The sequence below is a fragment of the Artemia sp. Qi Xiang Cuo genome, chromosome 16 (genome assembly GCF_049724085.1).
Source record: "Artemia sp. Qi Xiang Cuo chromosome 16, ASM4972408v1, whole genome shotgun sequence".
Taxonomy (NCBI): Eukaryota; Metazoa; Arthropoda; class Branchiopoda; order Anostraca; family Artemiidae; genus Artemia; species Artemia sp. Qi Xiang Cuo.
Window position 1 is genome coordinate 32,973,440 of NC_142809.1, and position 26,627 is coordinate 33,000,066.

The 26,627-nt window shown below is 34.6% G+C and overlaps 1 protein-coding gene across 1 annotated transcript in view; it reads left to right on the top strand.

Moving 5' to 3' along the window:
- Positions 1 to 26,627, top strand: part of LOC148942806 (kinesin-like protein KIF3B) — a 154,197-nt gene that overhangs the window by 116,441 nt on the left and 11,129 nt on the right. Inside the window, exon 13 of the mRNA XM_089102624.1 lies at positions 3,603 to 3,808. Coding sequence (XP_088958750.1) covers positions 3,603 to 3,808 — 206 coding nt within the window. The remainder of the gene's footprint in view (positions 1 to 3,602; positions 3,809 to 26,627) is intronic.

Consider the following 26,627-nt stretch of genomic DNA (forward strand, 5'->3'; position numbering starts at 1 on the left):
CCATTGGTGATCTGATAAAAATGCGTGGCACTAGTATTTTCGAAAGTAAATTTGTTCATGGAATAACACCCTTTTGCAAATTTTGGGCAGTTGACAAGTCCACTCTCTCCGGCACATCTTGGAAAAGAAAAATTCCTTAATTATTCTGTATAAAAACTAGCTAAGACACGATCCAGTGTAAAAAAGGGCTTCTTAATTTTCACATTTTTAGCTGCAAGGGAGGCAGGAATGTAATGGTTTCAATATTCATGGTTTTAGTTAAAAAGTGGACCCGTCGTCCAAATGGTATGGTAGCCCCTTCAACTCCCCGTCTACTGACAACTTTCTAGCAATAACAGGCCCTTGTTGTTCCTTGTTTGAGTTGTAATCAAGTGGAATGTGATGGAGAGTGCAATGCTGCCCGGATTTATTTTCAATTTAATCAGAACATAGCTAAAGTCAAGGAGTGTTTCCATAAGAATTTTGAGCCCCTGCTATTTGCGGTTCAGGGGCTACCAAGCTTGAAAATTTTAAACAGTTGTGGTTTTCCCAAAGTATGGAACATTGAATCCTGACAGTGTTGGACTGTTAAGATCGGTGATCTATTCATCATGACATGCATATACAATATTACACTATACTATTCACCTAAAGGCTCTTTGGCCTGTAAAGAAGGATTTCTTGGTCTAAGTCTTACTGGCTGTGATACCTGCCTAACAAGTTCTAATTAAACGTTGGCACTTTTGAATTTGTTCATGGCCACAATGCTTTTTTCCCTTCATATCTCTCTCTTTTTTTCAGGTGCTGATTTGGGTGAGTGGAAAAAAAATCGAAAGAAATAAGTTAGGTATAAGTTGTTGAATAGGTATAAGAAATAAGTTGTTGTTTGTGAAGATAACATACGAAAGAAGTTTTTTTTTTCTTCTTCGTTTCACTTTTAGTTGTTTTGTTTGTTAATTTTTTGAGGGAGGGGGAGGAATATCGAACTTGTAGTTAGGCATTGGTCATTACGTTCTTTGGAAGCGAGATAGTGTATAATTTTCATAACCTAAGTTGCTAGAAATAACAATCAGGTCCGACAAGTTCCTACGGAAGTGACCAGGTCTCATGCGAATGAATCGAAACATTTTCAAGTCCCAAATTTTCAACTTTCGTCTACCGTGTCTTAATTTAACCAAATTCGGCTCGTCTGATTTGCTGCCTCCTACGTTGACAGAAGCTTATCCCTTCTTTGGCCTGTTTATCTATCCTTACGATTGGATCTTCTTAAGATCAAACTATATTACTGGGGGTAGAAAGGTCGACTATGACTCCTCCAAAACCTACAACCCGCCTTCTCAACACTAGCTTTTTAGCAAAAAGGTAGGCTTGATGCACCTTGTTGAATTAAAACCATGCGAAAATGTTTCAATCTGTATGATTGGAGGATCAAATAGGGTCTTTCTCCCCTCCAACAATAAAATTTTGCTAAGCGTTGGTTTCTACAAATCATGCTATGCTTTTGAACTAATAGTCCAGCTCTGATTTGAAAGCTTGCAACCCTCTTAATGATCTGAGAAATGGTTCTTTGACAATTTTATTTTTGCAACTTGCTGCAGATATCAATGCTGTGTAGTCAAGAAAGCTGCACTACAAATTTAAACTTATTGCCTGAAAACAATATCTGTCTTACTTGGCTAGTTTTCCGCTATAACACAGCTTACCAATAGAAAACAGAGACTTGGTTTATAAAATACTGTATAGTGAAACGGGTGCACCACTTAGGGCAGAAGCTACGTCAAGTAGAAGCTTTTTCATGCTTGGAGCATTACGCTGGGTTTTTTACATTGTTTATTGCATTATGCTTGATCGGCTGTGCTAAAACTTTTCACATTGCAGTAATTACATTTTTGTCTAATCCTTAACTTTTACAGTGTCATTATTGGTATTGGCTTGATATTTCAGGGTAGCAATCTACTGGAAGACCATAGTCATCTTTAACAACAATGGTTTTGCATTTTTTCTTAGATTTTTTTTCAGAAACATTTGTTTCCTTTTCTACCACGAAGATTGACTTGTAGACAAGAATCGTCCAGCAGGTTCATAAAACAGAAGAGGAAGGTTAGATACTTGTGCTAAGTGCATATCACTGATTCCTTGTGTGCGAGGAGAAAAATGCTGCAGTACGTTCAAAAACAGAGGACGGACAGAGTCAATCATTGAGAGTGACTTGTAAGCAAGAATCGTCCAGCAGGTTCATTAAACAGAGGAGAAAGGTTACATACTTCTGCTAAGTGCATATTACTGATTCCTTGTGTGCGAGGAAAAAAATGCTGCAGTTCCTTCAAAACAGAGGATGGACAGAGTTGATCATTGAGAGTGACTTGTAAGCAATAATCGTCCAATAGGTTCATTAAACAGAGGAAAAAGGTTAGATACTTTTGCTGAGTGCATATCACTGATTCCTTGTGTGCGATGAAAAAAATGCTGCAGTACGTTTAAAAACAGAGGATGGACAGAGTCGATCATGTAGAAGGACTCGTAAGCGTCCAGCAGGTTCATTAAACAGAGGAGAAAGGTTAGATACCTGTGTTAAGTGCATATCACTGACTCCTTGTGTGCGAAGAAAAAAAATGGTGCAGTACGTTTAAAAACAGAGGATAGACAGAGTCGATCATGGAAAAGGACTTGTAAGCGTCCAGCAGGTTCATTAAACAGAGGAGAAAGGTTAGATACCTGTCTTAAGTGCATATCGCTGACTCCTTGTGTGCGACGAAAAATGCTACAGCAAGTTCAAAAACAAGGGTGGGGATAAATACTTATTCTAAGTACATATCACGAATTTCTGATGTGCATTTGAGGTTCTCAAAAATTTGGGTCCGGAACTAAACTATTCTTGCGTCAAATAGATCCAAAAGGCATTATAGGCTTATGTTTTGGGTAAATTAATAGAGCATTAGTTTGATATACCCTATGGGGCATGTTAAAGAGTAGCAACAGGAGCGTATTTTTAGACGGGTCTTTAAGAAATGTGTTGTCAGTATTCTTGGCGAAAGAAAATCTTCTTGAGACATAAAATGCTAAAAATTTCGAAAGCTTGACAACTGCAGCCTTTAATAAATAGTGAAGCAACAAAACCAAAGTACTAATCACGTGACCCTTGGTCGGTAATGTCGGCCGAATGCTCTTTCAACTCTTCACCATATTCAGGCAACGTAAACGTAATTTATTTGTATATTTTTTTTATTTCTTTTGGTATTTTTTATAATTTATTTCAAAGGTAGGCTATTATAAATTTTTGCGAAAAGCCCAAGTAGGAAACAACGGATTCTTACAATTCTCATATTGTAATACCAGAGCATTTTGAAGTATTTATGCCTTGAGTTTGTAACACTTACAAAGGGCTTGGTGTCCCAATACGGTTCATTTGGTTCGTTTAGCGTGATTATTGTTTTTTTTTACTGTTTCAAGCAGTTGATTGTGTAAATTTTCGCTCTATATATTTTCATCCTTTCAAATACAATTTTATATCTAGGTTTCTTCTCTATCTTCAATTTCGTTCTTTTTGTCCGTCCACAATTTCTTATTCCAAACTTGCATTTAGTTTCTTCTTAAAAAAAAAATACTAGGCATTTCGTTTATAGGAAGAAAATCTTGTTCGTCTTTCGCTCTCCCTGCCTCGGAAACGTACAAAAGACTACCTACAATGTCCTGTTCGAGCTATGTCAAGATCAGTTCAACGGGCAAGCACAAATAAAATAGTCGATTCGGACAGCTATGAGACGACTAATGGAAAATCAGTTGATGCCTTTCTTCGTGCCGCACTTAAGGAAACACGATCTAAGTCTCGGTATGTTGACTTATTTGGTTTGAGTCTAGTGTCTATTATTGGTGGACGAAATGAATGGAAAATAATAAATGCAGTGTAATGATTCCTAGTTGAATATTGCAACCGTAAAATAAACCAAATTTAATAGACCAGCGGCTACTAAGTCTTAAAGAGTCATAATAAGTCTACTAAGTCATAAGGTCCAATAACTATGTCTCTCGGGATGACAACCTCTCACAGCTCTCTGGCCAAGTGCTCTAAGTTCTACTATTTGACCATTGTTTACGTATATTATTTGTTATCGGGAAAGGAGGGCATGTTAGATTTTTGTATCAAAAAAGGCCAAGAGCATTCAGGTGAAGCTCTCAAGGAATGCTCTCAGGGTGTTAAGTTGAAACGTTCAGCTTGTGTTGAGGCGGGTCTTAAAAAAAAAACAAAAGGTGCTATGTGCATACTGCTGCTAATACTACTACTACTGCTATAACTGTTGCTACTATTGAAGCTCAGGGTATTAAGGTGAAGCTTTCAGGGAATGTTTAGGGGGATGTGGAACTCAATCAAAAAAACACTATGAGCATGTACATTGCCAAAAGGGTATACCAGCAACATCCCAGGAACGGCTTAGAGCATTAAGTTAAAACTTTTAGGGCATGTTTAGGGGGATGTTGAACTAACCAAAATGACGATATGTGCATGTTAAGAGTGTTATTACTACTGCTACGACTACTACTACGGAGGCTAAGGTTATTAAGATGAAACTATCAGGGAATATTTAGGGGGATGTTGAACCAAATTAAAACGCACTGTGTGCATTCAGGTTGCCAAAAGGAAGTATGAGCGATGTCTCAGCAATGTTAGGAACAGCTTAGATTATTAAGTTGAAACTTTCAGGGTGTGCTGAGAGGGATTTTGAACTAACCAATGTGCATTCTGTGCATAATGCTCCTGCTGCTGCTACTGCTGCGACTGAAACAACTGAGGCTAAGGTTATGAAGCTGAATGTCTTGGGTATTAGATTGAAACTTTCAGGGCATGTTAATGTGAATATTGAACTAACCAAAATGCACTGTGTGCATACTACTACTACAGCTGGTACTATGACCACTACGGCTACTAATAGTACTACTAATGAAGCTAAGGGTATTGTGGTGAAACTTTTAGGTAATGCCGAGGAGGCTGTTGAACTAAATCGAAACGCACTATGTCAATTCAGGTTATTAAAAGTGCGCAATAGCTATATCCCAGGAACAGCTTAGAGTACTAAGTTGAAACTTTCAGAGCATGTTGAAGAGGATATTAAACCAACCAAAAGTTACTATACGCATACTACTAGTGCTACTTCTGTTGCTACTGTTAATACTGCTACTAAGGCTAAGGGTATTAAAGAGGAATTTTCAGAAAATGTTGAGGTGGTTTTGAATTAAATTGAAACACGGTATGTCTATGTGGTATGTTAAAAAGGCGTATAGGTAGTATTTCAAGAACGGCCTAGTGTATTGGTTTATAGCTTTCAGGCCATTTTTAGGGGTATGTTGAACTAATAAAAATGCAGTATGTGTATACTGTTATTGCTACTGCTATTAGTACTACTGTTGCTAAGCCTAGCTGTATTAATATGGAACTTTGAATGGTATTAATATGGAGAATGTTGGGGGACGTTGGGCTAAATCAGAATACACTATGTGCATGTAGGTTATCAAAAGGGCGTATATGCAATATCTCAGAAACAGATTAAAGTATTAAGTTGAAAATATCAGGGCACGGGAAGGGGATGTTGAACTAACCAAAAAGGTACGATGTGAATGTTATTACTGCTACTACTTCTAATACTACTACTGCTATCACTAATACTACTCTCAGTGCTCCTACTATAAATTCTGCTACTATAACTACTACTATTGCTAATGTTTAGAGTATTAGTAAAATTGTCTGGGAATGGTGAGGGCGGTGTTGAGGTGAATCAAAGCACACTATGTACATGTTGGTTATCAATGGGATATATTAGCAGTAGCCCAGCAATGCCTTAGGGTATTAAGCTGAAACTTCCAGGGCTGCTAGTATTGCTACTACTTTTGTTACTACTTCTACTATTACTATTGCTACTATTGAACTAAAACTAAATAGTATAAGTGCGTCCAGGTTGTCAAAATAAACCAGGCTGTCAAGATATTCAGGCTTGATATCTTAAGACTAGGATACGGTATCAAGTTGAAACTTTTAGGGAAAATTTATGTTGCTTTAAAACTAAATCAAAAGGCACTGTGTGTACGTATGTTGGTTGTCAATAAGGCACCTCAGTAATATCTCAAGAATGATTAAGGGGGATTAAGTTGAGACTTTTAGGGCTACTACTATCACTACTTCTGTTGTTACTATTGAACTAAATCAAAAGGGTGTAAGTACATCCAGGCTGTCAAAATAGCATAGATACAAAGTCTTACAGAAAATCTAAAACAAACCGAAATTACAATAAATAATCAAGTCAAACTCAAAACGAGAACAAACTAAGAGGAGTAGGCCTAATTTGTTTTCTTTTTTTGATAATATGAGAAATAGAACTACACCAGAAATAAGGATTGTTTTGAATAAAGTGAAAATTTTGTTCTGTTCTTAGGAAGGCATGGGGTAGGGGGCAGCTTTACTCCTCTTAGTTTCTTGGAAAGGAGTTACGTGGCCAAAGACTATATAGAAAGATAGGTAGATACAAATATACAAAGCCAAAGCGCCATAGTACTAGTGCTGAATACATAGATAATTTCGGAGACCACACTGCCTTTCCATGACGATGAATAAAAGTTCAAATAGGGATAAAATCCGTTTAATAGATAGTGTTTCACAAACAGTGTTAGAAATTCCCAAAAATACCAGATATTTCGGTCACATATGCAGTGACCGTCATCAGTAGTAAAACAAAAGTAGTAGTTTTACTACTGATGACGGTCACTCAGACGTCTGCTGGGACGTCTCAGACGTCCCAGCAAGCCTCTCTGTGCCAACCTTCCTTCTGGAGAAATGTATCAAGAGATCCTCCTAGTGCCCGCCTATCTGCTAAAGTTATTCATTCCGAGTGGATTCATACTTCTCTGCTAAATTCTCCCCGCCAGATGCCGCCCTACAGTCAAAATATGAAGATGACCTTTATTAATTTTTTTTTATAGATGTCTTACCAATAATTTTATTATTTCGATTGATTCTATATTGCAAGTAATCCGACACCGAAAACGTAAGTAATCTTCTGGTATTGATAAAATGACCGCTCTTCACATTCTGCAGGGAAGTGAGCTGCTGGTAAACCATATTGCTCTTTTGATACAGATGATTGGTACCCAAGGAGTTGTACCTTCTTCTTTCTCAATTGGAGATCACACTCCTATTCGAAAGAAAGGTAAACTCGCCACCCAGTCCTCGTCTTTCCGCCCTATAACGGTGGCTACTACCTTCTGTAAGCTTTTCGAACTTCTATTCATTGACCATCTGAACGCGAAATACTGTTCCACCTTACCAATTTGGATTACAGCCACTTCTTGGTTGTGCCCACGCTTTGTCGGTTGTCGCGAACGCATTGATCGATGCTGATGCATCATGTGAAACTCTCGTGTTAGACGGGCACGATGTTCGTAAAGCGTTTGACTCTCTCATTCACGCCGCTATGCTACGGCCATGCAGCAAAACGTGGAGTGAGTCCTTCATATATCAGAGCCCTTTGAGACATGTATTCTCGTCTTAAAGTTCGCCTAATACTCCACCCATTAGCTAAAGTTGACGGCTCTCAAGTCTACGCACCAACCCCTGATATTTTTGTCAACGTCGAAATAGGTACCCGTCAAGGTGCTGTTTCTTCCCCTTCACTCTGCAATAATGGAGTTCTTGATGCACAGTCAGCTGTTTCCACGTCTTTCATCTTTGCCGGTCTTGATTTATCTCTCGTATGTTATGCAGACGACATTCTGAATTTGAGTCGCACTATCTAGCGCATTAGCGAGATTTTCGCAACGCTACAATCTGAGTATGCAAAACTAGGTCTTCAGTTCAATGCTGAAAAGTCTGAAGTTGTATTCTTCAACTGGAAGCAAGCGTTGCTTGGGAATATTCCTCTTGGAAATAGTACGATTACGCCAGTAGATCATATCACCTACCTCGGTCTTCCCATTGGTTCGTCAATAATGCACACGCGACAACTATTAGTTGCTCACATTGAACGTAGAGTTGAATTGTCATATGCTTCTTTTGTAACTAATAAGTTACGCTTCAACCGCCGTCTTCTTTCGAAACTTTTTAACTCTGTCGCTCTACCATATTATCTGTACATATCGCCGTTTTGAAATTGCTTATAAAATCTGACAAGTCAAAAATTCGTTCAGTTTTCTTCCTGTTCGCAAAACATCTTTTACGTTTTCCCCCTTAGACCTGCAACTCTTATCTAATTAGAAAAGTCAGTATTGCTGACCCCATTATAGCTGTGGAAAGGTAAATTTATGCTTATAACTTGCGTTTGACGAAGTTGAACCATCCATAGTCGTCGGTACTGGCCCAGTAGTTAAAATGTATTTGTTGTGTTTTTTTTAAGTATTTGTTTTCGCGCTTAGTGTAAATGTTGCAATTTTTAAACTGTTTGATGATTTAGTCTCTTTTCATAAGAGTCCAATTTGAGTGACGCTGGTTATTCACAATCTTGGTGTCAATGTTTTCTCTGATAATATATTGTATCTATTACTAATAATTTAACTGTTTATTAATTATCCATTCTTTTAAGCATATTGTTTTAAGTAAAGATGTAAAAAATCCGTGATTGAATAATTTCCTTGTTTCTGATATTTATGTATATCGGAGTAAATGAATCATTCGTTGAGAGTGATCTGATTTCAAGACCAGCGGGCGGAAGTGTCGTTTAATTGTTTCACCGTTTCCTGTCATATTTACACTAGTTGATATGATTATCTACTGTATATTTTTAATTCACTGATGATTATTTGGGTTAATTTTTTACCAATTGCGGCTTGATGCAATAAGTCACGTACTTGCAGTGCAGTGTACAATTGAGTTTTTTTCTCGTTTTTCTAATTTTTTCTAAGAGTTGATTTAGATCTTAGCTCCAGCGTTCGTCACTAAAAACCGTCCTGTATAACAGTTAAGTTTATGTGTATTTCTTCTTTTTTTTTCGCTTATTGCTCCGTCTTTTCTTTTTTTGTATGACGGGTTTTACAATAAATAATATATATATATATATATATATATATATATATATATATATATATATATATATATATATATATATATATATATATATATATATATATGTTATATATATATTTTATATATACAAATCTATAAAACAAACAGATACTACCGCAAAAGAAGAGTAGGACTGACTAAGTTTTCTAAAGCCCAGAGGGTCATTTGCGTTTCAATCTATCAACATTCTCTGAAAGTTTCAAATTAATACCGTTAGCCGTTATGGATTTGCAGATACTTCATTTTTTCAACTGGACGCACATATTGTCTTTCGATTTAGCTCAACATCCGCCTCAATATTAGATTTAAGTTTCAACCTAATACCCTTAGGCGTTCCAGAGATATTGCAGGTACACCATTTTGACAACCTGACTGCAAATAGTGCCTTTTTATTTAGTTTATTCCCTCAATATTCCCAGAAAGTTTCGGCTTTTTTATTTAATGATATTTGATCTAGTTCAACATTCCTTGAAAGTTTCAACTTAGCCGTTCCTTAGATATTGCAGATATGCCATTCTGATACCTGGATGCACAGTGTCTGTTGATCTAGTTAAACATCCCGTATAATATTCTCTAAATGTTTCAACTCAATGCAATTAGCCGTTTCAGAGACTCCGGATAAATATGCCCACCTTCTCTTTTTTAAAGCCTATATGTAAACAATGGTCACTTGTATAGTCTACGGCCTTCGCTAAAGGGGCCGTAAGGGTCTTGTTGTTCCCGGAAGCATATTTGTTGGATCTTTCGGCTATTTTTGACAGTTGCTATCATTTTGATCAGATATCTTTCAAGATTAGGGTTGGGCTAGCTAAAAAGGGTGCGGTAGTGGCTACCCTCCAATTACTATCGACTTTTAAAATTGTCACTAGAGCTTTCAATTTTTAATAGAATGGTCTGAAGTTTTTACTACCACTCGTTCCATACCATGTTGCCTGGTAAAAAAAATACAACACGTGGAAGACATAATGCTCTTTTCTTGGGCAAAGGCATTGCCCTGCACATGGTACATAAATCAAAATTTCTACGCTGAATTGGAAAATCGTCCAAACTGTGTCCTTTATTTGCTATCGAAAACCATAAGACCCTAGCAATGAAACAAAGTTAAACGTTAATATAGATGCTTTTCACCTCCAGTAGCGTCAATTTACGAAAATTTAGGGGGGGGGGGTATTTTTCAATTTCTAGGGGAGATGGCAAACTTGTCGTTTCGTCAATGGAAAAACCATAAAAAGTATTTTTCAAAATCAAGGGCGAGCCCCCACCCATCTTTTACTCTCACACTTTCTTTTTTTCTTTCTGTCTGTCCCTGTCCTTTCTCTTTTTCTGGCTGTCCCTTTTGTTCTGTAGTCTTTATAGTCTTTCAAAATTTCTTATTTGTAAATAAACAGTAGCACTTTGGTTTCGCCCTGTTTAATTTTTCCCTTCTTCTTCTTATTCTTTGCCCATGCTGCTGATTTCCGTCTACCGTGAGAAAGTAGTAAGTGCCTAACCTCTGTGATCTTGTGGAAAGCGTGGACCTCAGGCCAGATTGTTGAAAAGTTTAGAAAACTTCTTCTAATTCTTGCCAGTAGGGAGGCCCCAGAGGACATAACCGGGACAAGATCACAGCCAATCAGAGGGCTAGAATACTACTGGGACATGATTACACGCCTCTTTCTAGACCAATCAGAGATCTAAAAATACTGACGGGAGTTACATCACTTGATTTCTGTGAACTATTAGCTTGAATTTTACGTAATCTGCTTGTCGAAAATGCATATTATCTGTTATGTCACAATTTCACCTTGAGACAATGTTTATAATGTGTGTGCTTTAAACCTGAGATAACAGTTCGTTTGAGAGCAAGTTTTTATTTTTTCCAATCTTCGGCTAATTGTATTGTTAATAAAGACAATAGGATAACCGTTTCCAAAAAGTATGTCTCTAATATAATTTAGTTCATCTGTGATGTAAGAATCAGAGCAAATGTTTAGGGCATGATCGACAAGAGATTTAAACACCTCTTTTAACTTGTGGGGAGGGGGGATTGGATTTAAAATGTAAATATAACTTATTTTGTGTGGGTTTTCTGTAAATAGTAAAATCTAGTTTATCAAAGCTGCGAATAATTAATACATCCAGAAACGGTAATTTATTTGCATTTGCTAAGGTAAATTGTAAATTTCTGTCATATGTATTAAGGTGATCTAGAAAGCCCCTAAGTTCATTTTCCCCATAATTGCAGAGTAAAATTACATCATCCATTTAACACCCCCAACAGACATGTTTTAAAAAATATGAATTTAAGGCCCAATTTTCAAGGTGTTCTACATAAATGTTCGCTAATAACCCGGATAGATGTGTTCCCATAGGGAGACCATTTTTTTGTTGATGAAAAGAATTACGGAACTGAAAATACATTGAATACTTGTTAGAAATTTTGACTAGGGACATTAAAACCTCCGAATCTATTCCTGCTGTTGAATCTTCAATTAAATGATACTTTTCTTGTATTTTATTTTTTAATAACTGCTCAGATATTTCTACATCAGTATTTGTATACATAGAAACTATGTCGAAATTACTTACTATTGTATTTTCTGAAATGCTTGCATTTTAAATTTTTCCACTAAATCTACTGAATCACATATGCACAATTTTTTGGGAACAAAGCAAAGGTTTGAAGGCTGTACATAACCACTTTCCAATATTGGAAGCATGGGGCTTTCGTACATGCTACAATTGGCCTTAAGGGAATACCTTGCTTATGTAATTTCGGTAAACCGTAAAACTTTGGGCAAAAGCTACCTCGGGGGAGAAATTTTATTGTACAACTTCGGGGTGATTATGCCATTTTGTTTTAGATTCTTTAATTCGGTTATAATTTTATTCGCAAACTTATCAGTATGGTCGTGAGTCATGGAAGTATGTGTATTTGGTTCTTTTAAGTGTGAATAAATTTTGTTGTCGGAATCTAACGTATCCATGAATACAAGTGAATTTCCCACGTCTGCTTTTATTATTGTAATTGAAGGGTCTTTGCGAAGATTAGACGAATTTTTATGTCGTGCAAAATTTCTGGCGTCAAATTAGTATGAGACGTAATTTTCTTTGGCTGTCGTAGGGTGTATTAATAAAACAAGACCTCACTTCATCTGGGTTAAAAATGGATGTTTAGTGTTTATGCAAAGAATATTCTAAGGAGGAAACTATATCTGCCACAGGAATTTGTTTTGGTGGAAAAGAGAATTTTGGGTCTTTTTCAAGAGTTCGGATTTCCTTAGATTCAAGAGCTCTAGACGATTTTGTTTTTTGTCCTAAATAAAGACCCTCCCACATAAATAGGATAATTTGATTTCGAAGACAACACTTTGATTTTTGTCATTTTTTTTTCGCTTTGTCGATGATATTAGTTTAATATAAACTTTCTTTTAGCACTTCATAGTATGATTCGGGGGTTGAGTTGGAGTAAGATCCTCCCACACTGACTTATTGTTTACTGTTAAAGCACCGAGGACAGTGAAAATAAAATCTGTAGTTCGAATGGGTTAATGTGATGTTTGGATTGAGTTTGCTAATGGGTTATTGAATTGGCTTTTAGCAATGCTTGGAAAAGTAACATTGCCTTTTAGGTTACCCCCTCCCTCCAACTTTTTCCCACAATGACATGAAATATGTTTGCGGCTGTACCAATCATACACTATCCTTCCTTATAGACATGACGTGATTTTCCATGTGGTACTCCATGGCCTATTATCGACACCACATGACTGTACCATTTGAGAACTAAAGTTACATCAAACAAACACATAGCAGACTATAACATGGATCAAAGTTTAGAGTTAAAAATATCTTTTGAGTGTGAGTGTGCTGTTTTTACTGGCCACTATCATGACTTCAGTAATTCGTATGAGTGTAATGCAGCAAATTTAGAAATCATGGAAAATGAAATAGAAGAGGACGATATGCAATAATGAGAAGTAGAATCATTGATGAAATGGTGAGAAAAAGAGTAGGCTCATCAGTTTCTGCAGTGTAAGAGAGTGACCATTATCACAAAAAACAATACAAACAATGGACATCCTCTCCATTACAAGGAAGATCTGGAGCACAAGGAAGCTCTCACCAAAGGAGGTTCGATATAGCAGAACAGAAAGATATAAACAAGAGAAAAACACAGAATGGATATCTCTACAGAGTTCACTATCAAGAGAGCAAACGATGAATTATTTTATGATGCAGATTCAGAATGTCTAAAGTTGTTCAACAATGTTAATAATGTATAATAATGTATGAAGTATATTTTATATTAATATTCTAAATGTCATTACTTCATTAAAAATATACTATACATTACTTTGTCATATTTCCATTATTTTTAGAGTACGCTAGCACCACAAACGCTTAGAATATCTATTAAAAAGTTGGAGATGTATGATATGAAAAAACATGTAATATTTTACAAGCTAAGTTACGTAACAATTTCCATATTTCATTTGCATGCAATAGACACTGAGAGTCTTATGACTCCTCCCCACAATGAATTCTATGGGTTTTATGACTCCTCCACACAATGAATTCAGATGGTTTTAGGACCCCTCCCCCTACTCATAAGTCTTTCCAACCTTGAACAAAGATATAAAAGTTTGATGAAGTGTTTCTCTGCTCAAATATTACATTAATAGCTTCCAGAATGATAGGACTATATGACTCAGAATTTATTGGTTTGAAAAAATCATCTTGTGGTGTTATATTTGAATGTGCATTTTTAATATTGTCTATGGAACTCGAAGAAATTGGCTGTAATCATTGGATAGTGAACTATAATATGTTTGAGTATGATAAAAGCTTATGGAGTACTATATTACGTCGTATAAACAGACTGAGATTCTACGATAGAGAGATCACACAACACAATAAAAGAAGTCAAGAACTGAGCAATGTTCAGGAAGAAGTCAGTGGAATTTACAGCTTTTTCAAGGTTGAAGCTCTCTGTGTGAAGGGAAAAGTACCAACAGATAAAGTTATAATTCGAAACTGTGACCCTAGGATTCCACTCTTCAATTTAGAAGAATTTAAGTGTCCTAAATTTGAAGGGGCTTATCACCGTCTTTAAGAGGAGGTCAGGTTCTTCGCGCAGTGGTTACCTAGGGGCATACCTGATCGTGATAAGTGCATAAGACACTGTAAAAAGTATTCTATATCATGGGATCCTCGTTTGTGGATGTTTAACAGTAGCAAACGTAACCCGTCTTTATTCTTTAGAATAGCTCTATTCATTCAAGAAATTATGAAAAAATTGTAAGTAAGTAACAAACTCCTTCTTGAATTCGCCTCTTGGACACACAACACGGCAATTTCATCCAGGAAATTATGAGAAAATTGTAAGTAAGTAACAAACTCTTTTTTGAATTCACCACTTGGATACACAATACCGAAATTTCATTCAAGAAATTATGAAAAAATTGTAAGTAACTAACAAACTCTTTCCTGAATTTGCCTCAAGGATATACAATACCGAAATTTCATTCAAGAAATTATGAAAAATTTGTAAGTAAGTAACAAACTCTTTCTTGAATTCGCCTCATTTATGCACAATACAGAAATTTCATGCAAGAAAATATGAAAAAATCGTAAGTAAGTAACAAACTCTTTCTTGAATTCACCTCTTGGATACACAATACAGACATTTCATTCAAGAAATTATGAAAAAGTTGTAAGTAAGTAACTAACACTTTCTTGAAGTCACCTCTTGTATGCAGAACACGGAAATTTCACTCAAGAAAATATAAAAAAAATTGTAAGTAACTAACAAACTCCTTCCTGAATTCACCTCTTGGATATATAATACAGAAATTTCATTCATGAAATTATGAAAAAATTGTAAGTAAGTAACAAACTTTCTTGAATTCACCTCTTGGAAATACAATACAGAAATTACATTCAAGAAATTATGAAAAATTATAAGAAAGTAAGAAATTCTTTCCTGAATTCACCACTTGGGTAAACAATGCAGAAATTTCATTCGAGAAATTATGAAAAATTGTAAGTAAGTAACAAACTCTTTCTTGAATTCACCTCTTGGACGCACAATACAGGAATTACATTCAAGAAATTAGGAAAAATTGTAAGTAACCAACTTCTTCGTGAATTCTCCTCTTGGATACACAATACAGAAATTGCATTCAAGAAATTATGAAAAAATTGTAAGTAAGTAACCAACTGTTTCTTGAATTCACCTCTTGGATGCACAATACAGAAATTTCATTCGAGAAATTATGAAAAAATTGTAAGTAAATAACTTTCTTGCATTCATCTTTTGGATACACAATACAGAAGTTTCATTCGAGAAATTATGAAAAATTGTAAGTAAGTAACAAACTCTTTCTTGAATTCACCTCTGGGATACACAATACAGTAATTACATTCAAGAAATTATGAAAAATTGTAAGTAAGTAACAAACTACTTCTTGAATTCACCTCTTGGATACACAATACAGAAATTTTATTCAAGAAATTATGAAAAAATTGTAAGTAAGTAACCAACTGTTTCGTGAATTCACCTCTTGAATGCACAATACAGAAATTTCATTCGAGAAATTATGAAAAAATTGTAAGTAAGTAACAAACTCGTGCTTGAATTCGCCTCTTGGATGCACAATACAAACATTTCATTCGAGAAATTATGAAAAAATTGTAAGTAACCAAGTGTTTCTTGAATTCACCTCTTGAATACACAATATAGAAATTTATTGAAGGAATTATGAAAAACTGTAAGTAATTAACAAACTCTTTCTAGAATTTACCTATTGTATGCACAATATAGTCATTTCATTTAAGAAATTATGAAAAATTGTAAGTAAGTAACCAACTCTTTCTTGAATTCACCTCTTGGATACACAATACCGAAATTTCATTCAAGAAACTATGAAAAAATTGTAAGTAAGTAACAAACTCTTTCTTGAATTCATTTCTTGTATGCACAATACAGAAATTTCATTCATGAAATTATTAAAACAAAATTGTAAGTAAGTAACAAACTCTTTCTTGAATTCGCCTCTTGGATACACAATGCAGAAATTTCATTCAAGAAATCATGAAAAATTTTAAGTAAGTAACAAATTCTTTTTTGAATTCACCTCTTGGATACACAATATCGAAGTTTCATTCAAAAAGTTATGAAAAATTGTAAGTAAGTAACAAACTATTTCTTGAATTCGCCTCTTGGATACACAATACAGAAATTTTATTCAAGGAATTATGAAAAAATTGTCAGTAAGTGTGGTAAAGCTTTCTAATTTAGTTAATTATTAATTTAGTAAAAATATATTAAGATGCAAATACAAAGTTTCAAAATACCACTTTTTTATTAAGATAAGGAGTATATCATCCCGAGTTTCTGCTTAACGGAAAATTGAGAAATACCACTTCCTAGGTAATTACGTCGGCTGGTTAAAGGAAGGTGTGGTTGATGAAAATGTATAAAGGATACATTTTATGGGAAGGGGCGGACCGTTAATAACTAGATTTAGACTGATACTAACTATGCCGGACTGACCTCTGGTCTGTTGTTTTTAGAAATATCTTGGAATCTTGTCGGATCATTGTAAGTGTCTGTATCTTATTATATATTATTGTAGTTTCTGAGACTTGTGGTCTACTTGGGACAGCCAGTCCCAGTAGAATATCTATATATGTAATTATTACGTGTAAATTGAATAAAAGTATTGTATTTTAGACATCCTCTCTACTATCTACCTTTAGCCCCTCGAACATACCCAGTCGGTACGCCTCATTAGTTGGGTCATAGCCTAAGGCACGCTACCAAAGTTTAATTACCTTAGGGCCATAGTTTATCTCCCCTATAAAGGGAGAATAAAGGCATCTACGATGACTACAACCCCCAAATACCATAAAATACACATCCAAACAACTGGTGGCCGCTGGAAAAACTGGGTCGAGAGGGCTAGATAAAAATAGTAGATTGAAATAAAATGGCTTTACCAGAGGAAAAAATAACTTCCCTATCAACAGTACTTGAAATGGTAAAAATTATACCAGAATAAGCGGGAAATTCAAACGTAGATGAGTTTATCGAAACATCAAAAATTTTCAACGAACTAACTGAAGCATTTGAAGATAAGGTCAAAGAGCAATGCGTGGCAGCCAGATTAAAAGGAAGCGCCCTTAAACCTTTTGAGGCAATAAAGGAAAAAGAGCCCAAGGACATCAGTACTCTAATTGAATCTTTTAAAACAAGATTCATAGAGACAAGCATCTCTGAGAGGCTAAGAACAGAGGTAGTCACATTCAATACCTCAACTAGTATCAGGGAATATGCAGACAAAATTTGTAGATCCGTATGCTTACAATTAGAGAAAGGCGGAAATGACGAGACAGTACAGAAAGTACAACTATATACTTTTACCCAAGGGTTACCAAAAAAGTTATTATGACTAATATTATCGCGGAAACCTGAAAATTTAGATCAGGCTATAATACTAGTCGAAACAGAGGTAAAAATTGACGAGGCTATGAAAAAGTTTGATCAAAAGTCAATAAATAACACAGGAGCCCAAGAAAGTATAAAATATGAAAGGGGACAGAACAGGGTGAGCGTTGAGGAGCCGAATCGTGAAGCACAAAGGCACGATGGAGGCCGAGTGTTGCCGTCTAGGGAAAGAGCTGGCAGAGCCCACGACCTTGAAAGATTAGCAGCTGATAACTATAGAAAATATGGGCACCCTCCCCCACCAAAGACAGATTGTTAGGGAACCAACAAGGACAGATCAAAAATATTTAGAAGTAACCAGGAAACAAACAAACAATTTAAGATAAAATTTAATTGCTGTTACTGTAACAAACCAAACCACAATCCAGCAAATTATTGGCTTAGAATAAACACAGAATGCCATACGTACAAGATAAGCCGCAAGTTCATAAGAATAGAGGGCAGAACTTTAGGAAGATAGGGACCAGACAATATTTGGAAAACACCAAATAATGTTCCTGAATTTAGGCCTAGGAGGCAAACGGTTAACAATACCCGGGGTCAAAGTAGCAACGCTGAAGAAAACTGGGATAATCTCAGAAACTTTTGGCCAAACAGTGGGCATTTAAACTGAGAAACTTGCCTGTAAGGGTCGACAGAGCTGTTTCATTACAAAGATCTCTATATAGTTTAAAATGTTGTGATACAAATGCAAATAATAACAGTCTACCGATTCTGCGTTGTTTCAAAATTAATTGTTTTCAAAATTTACCATGTTTACTAGATACTAGCACATCTAAATCATTAATTTGTGAGGAAGTTTTTAAGAGGTTTCATCCTACTGTCAAAAATCACATAATCAGATACCAAATTACCCTGACATCAGTGATAGGACACAGGTTGAACATTTTGGGAGAATGTCCGTTAGAATTTAGCGCAGGGGATAAGGAGGTAACAGTAACAGCAATGATATGCAAGCAGATACCATTTCCTTGTATTCTAGGAGTAGATGCCATCAGAAAATATGGGATCGTATGGGAACCCATATCCGATACAATAACCATAAACCAGGCAAATGAAAATAATAGGCAAATTTGCGTAACAACAGATAATGAAAGTGAAGATTCGAATTATAACCTAAAAAATAAGTGGAAAAATCACCATAGAAGGGGGGACGACAGCTCAAGTTCTAGCGACACTAAATGCAAAAGAAGGAAAGGTTAAAACAATGGATGCCTTGATAGGAGGATATACCATAAAACAATACCCAATGATTTTAATGGAAAATCAAGTTGTAAAAATTGAAAATGGTATAACATACTTAAAGCTATCAAATCTAAGTAATAATAAATAAAACTGAACCAGGTAGAACTTGGATCAGTTGAAAAGATTTCAAATTCGGAAATAAAATCTATAAACAGTCCAGAATTAAGCGTAAACTTCACTAGCCACGAACATTTATCCTCATTAAAACTGCAACCACAAGAAAAGTATGGAATGTCGAAAACGGATTTTTGCAACAATTTGATTTAAAACATTTACGGAAAACGTAAGAACTAGGGTGGAAAATATATTTTGGAATTTCAAATGGACTTTTGCAAGACACAAAGCGGGTTCCGGATTAACTCACTTAATCACGCACAATATATCAACAGAGAGCCCCTCAATCAAAAAGTCACCGTATAAAACACCTTATCATTTGAAACCATAGCTAGAAAGCCAAATAAAAGAAATGGAAGATCAGGGAATAATTAAAGAAAGTGTTAGCGAATCGTGTTTTCCACAAATAATAGTCAGGAAAAAAGATAACACCTGGAGATTATGTATAGACTTTAGAGCACTAAATGCCGTCACGGTTAAGGACGTGATGAAGTTACCAAGAATTGATACGATTTTAGACTCGCTAGGAGGTTCAAAATATTACACTAGTTTTGACTTAATAGCAGGATATTGGCAAATCGCTTTAGATGCAGAAACAAAGCACAAGGCAACAGTAATTTTAGATGATGGAAGAAAGTATACATTTGAACGTATGTTTTTTGTATAATAATTTAGCATATACTTCTTGCGCCAAAATATGAGTTTAGCACTAAACGAAATCGAGTTATAGAGAAAAGGAGAAGCAATAACTTCCCTAGACGATTTAATTTTATTCAAAAAAATCTTGTAATAACATTTTGTTAGAATTAGGCAAATACTGAAAAAGTCTCAAAAAGCAGGTTTAAAATTAAAACCAGAAAAGTTAAAAATAGTAGTACCAAAATTAGTTTTCTTGGACACCTGATAATCTAAGGTACTATTTCACCAAATCCAGAAAAATTTACAGTCATAGAAAATTTACAGCCTCCTAAAGATAAAAAAAACTGCGGATCAGTTTGTGGTTTGTCAAGCTATTTTAGACGATATATTAAAAATTATGCAACCATAGCGCAACCTTTGACAAACCTTTTGAAAAAATCAGGTAAATTCGAATGTCCAGCGGACGCAAAACAAGCGCTAAATGAAACTAATAAGCAATTATTACTGGCACCAATACTAAAACTACCAGATTTGTCACACGACTTCTGTTTGCTAACAGATGCTTCGGGGTACAGCATAGGAGCCACATTATCAAACATCAATTCTGAAGGAGTAGAATCATTAGGCCAATACGCCAGCAGGTAACTGTCAGAGGCAGAAAGAAAATATTCGACAGTTGAAAGGGAATGTTTGGCAGTTGTAGTTTTTACAGAATATTTTCGACAATTTTTACTTGGAAAAAAATTCATTTACGCGTAGACAAAAAATCCTTAATTTGGCTACATACGATGCAAAATACTTCAGCCCGGCTGACACGGTGGATACTACGTCTACAAGCATATTGATATATCCCAATATATATTAAGGGCCGTACAAAAGTTTTACCTAACTATTTGTCACGAAATCTAGATACGGAAGGAAATTTGATAATAACCATCCAAAACGAACTGGAAGGGCTAGAAATACTGTCTAATGAAAATATTTCGAATCATCAAGATAAAGATGATTTTTGTTTAGCAATGAAATCCTTTTTATCAAAAGGAACGGAACTGCCAGAGCACTTTAAACATTTTTAAAGGACTTAGATAATTTTGATCTGGACGAAAGTAAAAATCTTCTGGTAAGATATCATAGACCATCGCAAGAATATAGAAAAAATGACTTAAAAATTATTCCAGTAATTCCAAAATCTCTGGAAGGAGAAATTTTACAGATGGCACATGCAACAATTGGCCATTACATGGGAGAAACCAAACTATGGGGAGGTTGAAAGGAAATTTTTATTTTCCAAAAATGTACTCAAAAGTAAAAGCTTTCATACAAAGCTGCCAAGAGTGTGCCAAACAAAAGTTGCCACCAAAGACCCCTTGGGCCGAATTAGGTCTCTACCCCACCCCTTCAGGGGTAGAAGAATTAATTTCAATAGAAATTTGGGGTACAGGAGGAAGTATACCAGATTCCAGTAAAGGCAACACGTGCGTACTAACCGTAGTTGACCATTTTAACTCATACTTATACGCTTTTCCAATCAAAGACGAAAAGACAAAAACCATTTCGATAGATCTGGTCAATCGCCTATTTCTGGAACACGGAATTATTCCTCGAGTTTTACTTAGCGACAGTGGGCCATGTTTTAGAGCCAAATTATTAGATGAAAGTACAGAATATCTGGATGTTAAACGATGGTTTACCTCGTCTTACATGGCCGCAGCTAATGGGAAGGTTGAACGTAAGCATAGGGAATTAGCTTGCATGCTGGGAATACATGCAAGAGAGGAAAATGAAAATTGGGATGAACATTCACCATTCGTAGCCTTTGCAATAAATACGGCTTTTTCACGTTCCTTAAAAGAAGCGCCATTTTTTTGCAACATATAAGAGATCCCAGAATTTGTTTAGATGAAATACAAAATGATAGAATATATTACAACTAAGACCAATATAACCAAGAAATGGTGATGCGAATGAAATAGCTGTGGAACAAGTTAAAGACAATCTGGAAGATGCGAAAACAGAAAAAAAAAGAAAAATATGACCGAACAAGCAAAAATAAAACAGATTATCGTTTAGAGACTTGGTTTATGTGTACAAAACTAACCTGGAAGGAACAAAAAAGTTAAAACCAAAATGGGATGGACCCTACAGGATTATAAAAATTCTGCCAAATAACTTAACATATGTTCTAAAGTATCAGTATAAGGAAAAGGAAGAAGTAGTACACCATAATAGAATGAAAAAAGGATATTTTTCAAAACCGTGGAAAACAGAACCTACTCTTTGAGACGAAGAAATAGAGCAAACTGTTTCACCAGTATATATCAGAAGACCATATGAATTTTATGACCTCTTTAATGACCACAAAAGTTGGGAGGAGTGGAAGGAGTATTTAGCCCAGTCTTGGCTACAAACTCTACACAACAAACAAGAGAAAAAGGGAAATATCCGATGCTCATCGGATACTATCGATGAAGAAAATGAAACACAACATAAGGGTTTAAAATGTGATAAACCAAGGGAAAAATCCACAGAGGAAGAAAAATTGGAAGGAACCAATGAATTATCTGATCTTCATGCATTAGACTCACCTACAATCTTAACGCAAAAATGACTTTTGTAACAAAAGCCATCTACCCGACGCAACCTAAAAGAATGTGGTCCTGATAATTCTTCTACAGTAACCGAGATAAACAAACCTGGGCCATCGTTAGGAAATCCCTCTTTAAGAGAAAAATTATGGAGAAAAGTAACGAAACCAGAGGGGCAGCAAAAAGTTCCTTTGTCAGCAGCACAAGTAACTAAAACACTTATGAAAAAGGCCAAACATCAGGAGAAACAAAGATTAAAGATATTTTACGAGGCAGCAATACCGCGCTCGAATTCAGAGCCTTGTAAACCACACTATAGAGACCACGGAAAAACTTGCAAATATTATAGAGAAGAAAAGCAAAAATTTGGGGTCCAAAACTCGGACCAGGAAACGGAGAAAGGCAGAACAAGCGTAGCCCCCAGCAGATTAATATTTGAATAAAACGATTATAACGGAAAAAAATAATAAATAAAAATAAAACGATTAATAAGCCTCTAAAGAAATATCTATATTTTCTTTTTAATCGGTATGTAAATAACATCAAATTTTCCTTCAAATATATATCGCCAGTAAAAAAAAAATTATTTTTGAAGAAATTTAAAAATAATATTAGTAAGAAAACAGCAAGAGTTTACATTAAGTGCACTACATGAACAAGCTAGCTGTAATCTTATTATAATTAGTTATAGTCTAAGATAATATTTTTTTTATTAGTTACAAATGGTAAAAAGAAAAAAAAAACAAATTTTAAAGAAGAGCAATAAAGGTTTAAGCAAAACTTAGAATAAGCTTAGAAAGCAAAAAGAGTGCTAGGTAAAGGAAACGAAAAGCGATATAAAAATAAATTATAACCTAAATAAAACTTACCAGGAGGTAAAAGTCAACGACAAAATCCATTAAAAATAAGCCAAAAATAAACCTCATCGTCACAAGCAAACCACAGTATTTCAAGGTAATAATTTTATCTCTAGCGATGTATTGGATCTGAGAAAACAAACTGGCACAGGAGATCCTTAGTTTAAACAACTGGTTGTCACCTGTGCCAAGCCAAACACCCAAATCCCAAGCCGTTGAACCCTAACAGAAACTAAACGTATCCACTTTTTCTTTGAAAATAAAATATAACATTACACAACAAAAGAACTTGCAGTAATGAACAGAAATTCATTCATACAACGTTCTCAGATTTAAGCTTACCAATAAACCACAGATAGTGGAAATCGCATTCAAAGCTATGTAGCCTTGCCAAGGGAATTAATATCTCTCTTGCTTTGGCAAATAAAATAGTAATTAAAGCTGGGATAAAATTAGCAACCAGTATATCGTAAAAATTGCATTTCAAGGAAGAAATGAGAACTAGCAAATGCGGGACAAAACTTAATGAAAAGTGTTCTAAAAATCAGCTGAAAAAATACAGTACTTTTCTAACACGAACACTTTCGGATGAAGAAATTTAAATAATTTCAAAAAATACAGGGTGCAACAATAGACACCCCCCACCCCTTAAAAATAAAGGGATAATGAATTTGACCATAGACGGCAATTAGCATAAAAACTTGTAAAAGTTATTGATAAAACATGAAACATATCAATATAGGCTTAGAAAAGACCTATCTTACTGAAAAAAAAAACAGAATAAAAACTTGAAAAAACCCCCTTAGGCTTCATTGAAGTAAAGAAAAAAAGGGAGAAGGGTTCAACTTGAAAATATAGCCAGACGAAATTAAAAGGAAAATAAACTGAATGAAGTCAGCTTAACTCTTTTATACGCACTTATTGAACTTGCCGAACGAAACTAGTATGAAAATTGTACTAAATAAGTAGCATTAATACTACGGAGCCACCGTTACATTGGTTAACGCGGGCCGAGATTAATAGAAATATTGGAGAAATGCTCCAAGTAGTCAAGAAAAAAAATTTGGCTCTCTTATGTGGAAGTCGTTTTCAGAAAAATGACTAACATGGCATGAAAAATTAAAAAAAAAGGCACATAATATCCATAAAGACCTAATTTGAAGTTGAAACCTAAGACAAGACCACTAAAAGTGGGGAAGTTAAAGTGAAAATAGTCATTGTCACTTGTATGTCAAAAACTGAATTACTGTGTGCCATGAAGGCCAGGTATTTTCTGCAGAAGGGCCACTTTTTCTGAAAAAGAATAGCCCAAGAGAAAATTGTGGCCACAAATTATTAAATAATTAATTATTGTGTGTGCAGGTTCATCATAGTCGTTTTAGCTGTAGCCTATGACAAGAGGACCTGGAAACGTTATACGGAGCTACCAGAAGGCAGTCCTGGTAAGCAAACCTTCAGAGTACAGGCAAAGTCATTTGATAATGGCATAAAAGGTATAAGGTGAACAGCAAAAATTTTTAGCTTATCAGATCTAAAATGTAAAGGGAGCCTTATACCAAAAGGACATTGAAGCTAAAAAAAAGAGAGATTACAGATAAAAACGTTATAAAACTGTCTCAAGTACCAAAAATTCGAAAAGAATTAGAAAGCTCAAAAGTCTGAAAAGTTTGAGCAAAGTCATGTTATATGAACTATTGCCAAACCCTTATGTAGAGGCTAATCACAGTTATCAGTTATAGTGCGTAAATCTATTTGTTGGAGTTGCTTTTGTTTTGTAAATATTTTAATTGCAGTTAGGACTTATCATATAAGAGTCTTGACGGACTTAATTAAAAGTTGTAAAAAGAAAAAAATATAGCAGTGATTAAATAAATTATTAGGGTACATAATTATTATTTGTTTTTAACAATTAAGTATCAGCATAACTTCGGTTAATGTATATATATATATATATATATATATATATATATATATATATATATATATATATATATATATATATATATATATATATATATATATATATATATATATATAACCTAAACTATCCATGTAAATATAGTGAATTAAATGTTGAGTATTTGTGTTTTTTAGTTTTAAATCATTCAAGAAGTATTCTACATTAATACTTCATAAGCAATTAAGAAAACAATAATTGGAATTAATTCCAATGCTAATCTATACCGTGTATTATTTTTATAATGCTTTAAGTTTTAAACAGTAGTTAAATATCCTATCGAATTTTGTGAATTAAAAAAAAATACTTATGTAAGTTATTGCACATTGCTTATATATATATACTATGTTTTTAACAACTTTATGTTTTACCTAATGATTCAGTGTTATCTATAAATGTTGGACTTCGAGTCAACATATAAATATTTTTATTGTGAAGCAATCTGTTAGGTGATTAATAATTCTATATTAAGAGAAACCAGGAGGAGAAAGTAATTAAAAGTAATTAACTTTCGTTAAAAAAAAGAATGCAGTGATATATACAATTTTGAGTGTTTCTTTCTACTATATATGTAAAACTATATGCTTTATATGTATTCTAATGTGAATATTTATTTTAGATACAGCCTTAGCTATTTTTTTGGAAATCAAATCTTTCGTAGCATCCTTTCGGATCCATTTTTCTTTCAATCATATTTTGACACATTTTTGGAAAGTAACAAATTTTGAAGCCACTTCAAATGTATCCTGATACTATCATCTCATACCATCAGAAACCAAACCATACTCGATCAACTGAGATTTTGGTAACTATAGCAGTAATACAGACTTTACTACAAGTTCGTCAGAAAGTGAGATAAAATCAGAACTTAATTTAGGCCTAGAAAATGTGCTACATAGCCCAATGGCTTATGTTATTGAAATATGTGAAAATGCTGGAAAAATATGTGGAAATTTAATAATCAAAAATGTTATGTGTATTTCATTCAAGGTATTTCTAAAACGAAAAATAAACGGTATATCAACCACATCACACAGATAAATTAAATTATTAATGGGAATTAAATTTAAACTCAAATAATTCATAAACTTTTCTAATATAACTTGAAATCTAATTTAAGCAAAACCACTAATATAATGTTTAAGCTGCTTAGGGTCAAGTTAAAACAGAAGATGCATATGAAGAAGGGTAAAAGAGTATTTTTCAGTCCTAGAGACAGAGAAAAAGAGATACAAGGATGAATTTCAAATTGAAATCCTTCGAAAAAAAAGAACGTGGCCAATATTGGACCAGAAACATGACCGTAAGGAAACCCATTGAGGGTAGATGCACATTATGACCCAAAGATGGCAGCATAATAGCTGTAAACAAAATTAAGGTTTTAAAAGTAAAATATTGAGAATTGGGACAATTCTTCTTTAAATGGGTAGTATTGTGGTAAAGCTTTCTAATTTAGTTAATTTGGAATTTAGTAAAAATATATTAAGACGCAAATACAACGTTTCAAAATACCACTTTTTATTAAGATAAGGAATATATCCTGCCAAGTTTCTGCTTAACAGGAAATTGAGAAATACCACTTCCAAGCTAATTGCGTCGGTTGGTTAAAGGAAGGTGTGGTTGATAAAAATGTATAAAAGATACATTTTATGGGAAGGGGCGGACTGTTAATAACTAGATTTAGACTGATACTAACTTTATGCCGGACTGACCTCTGGTC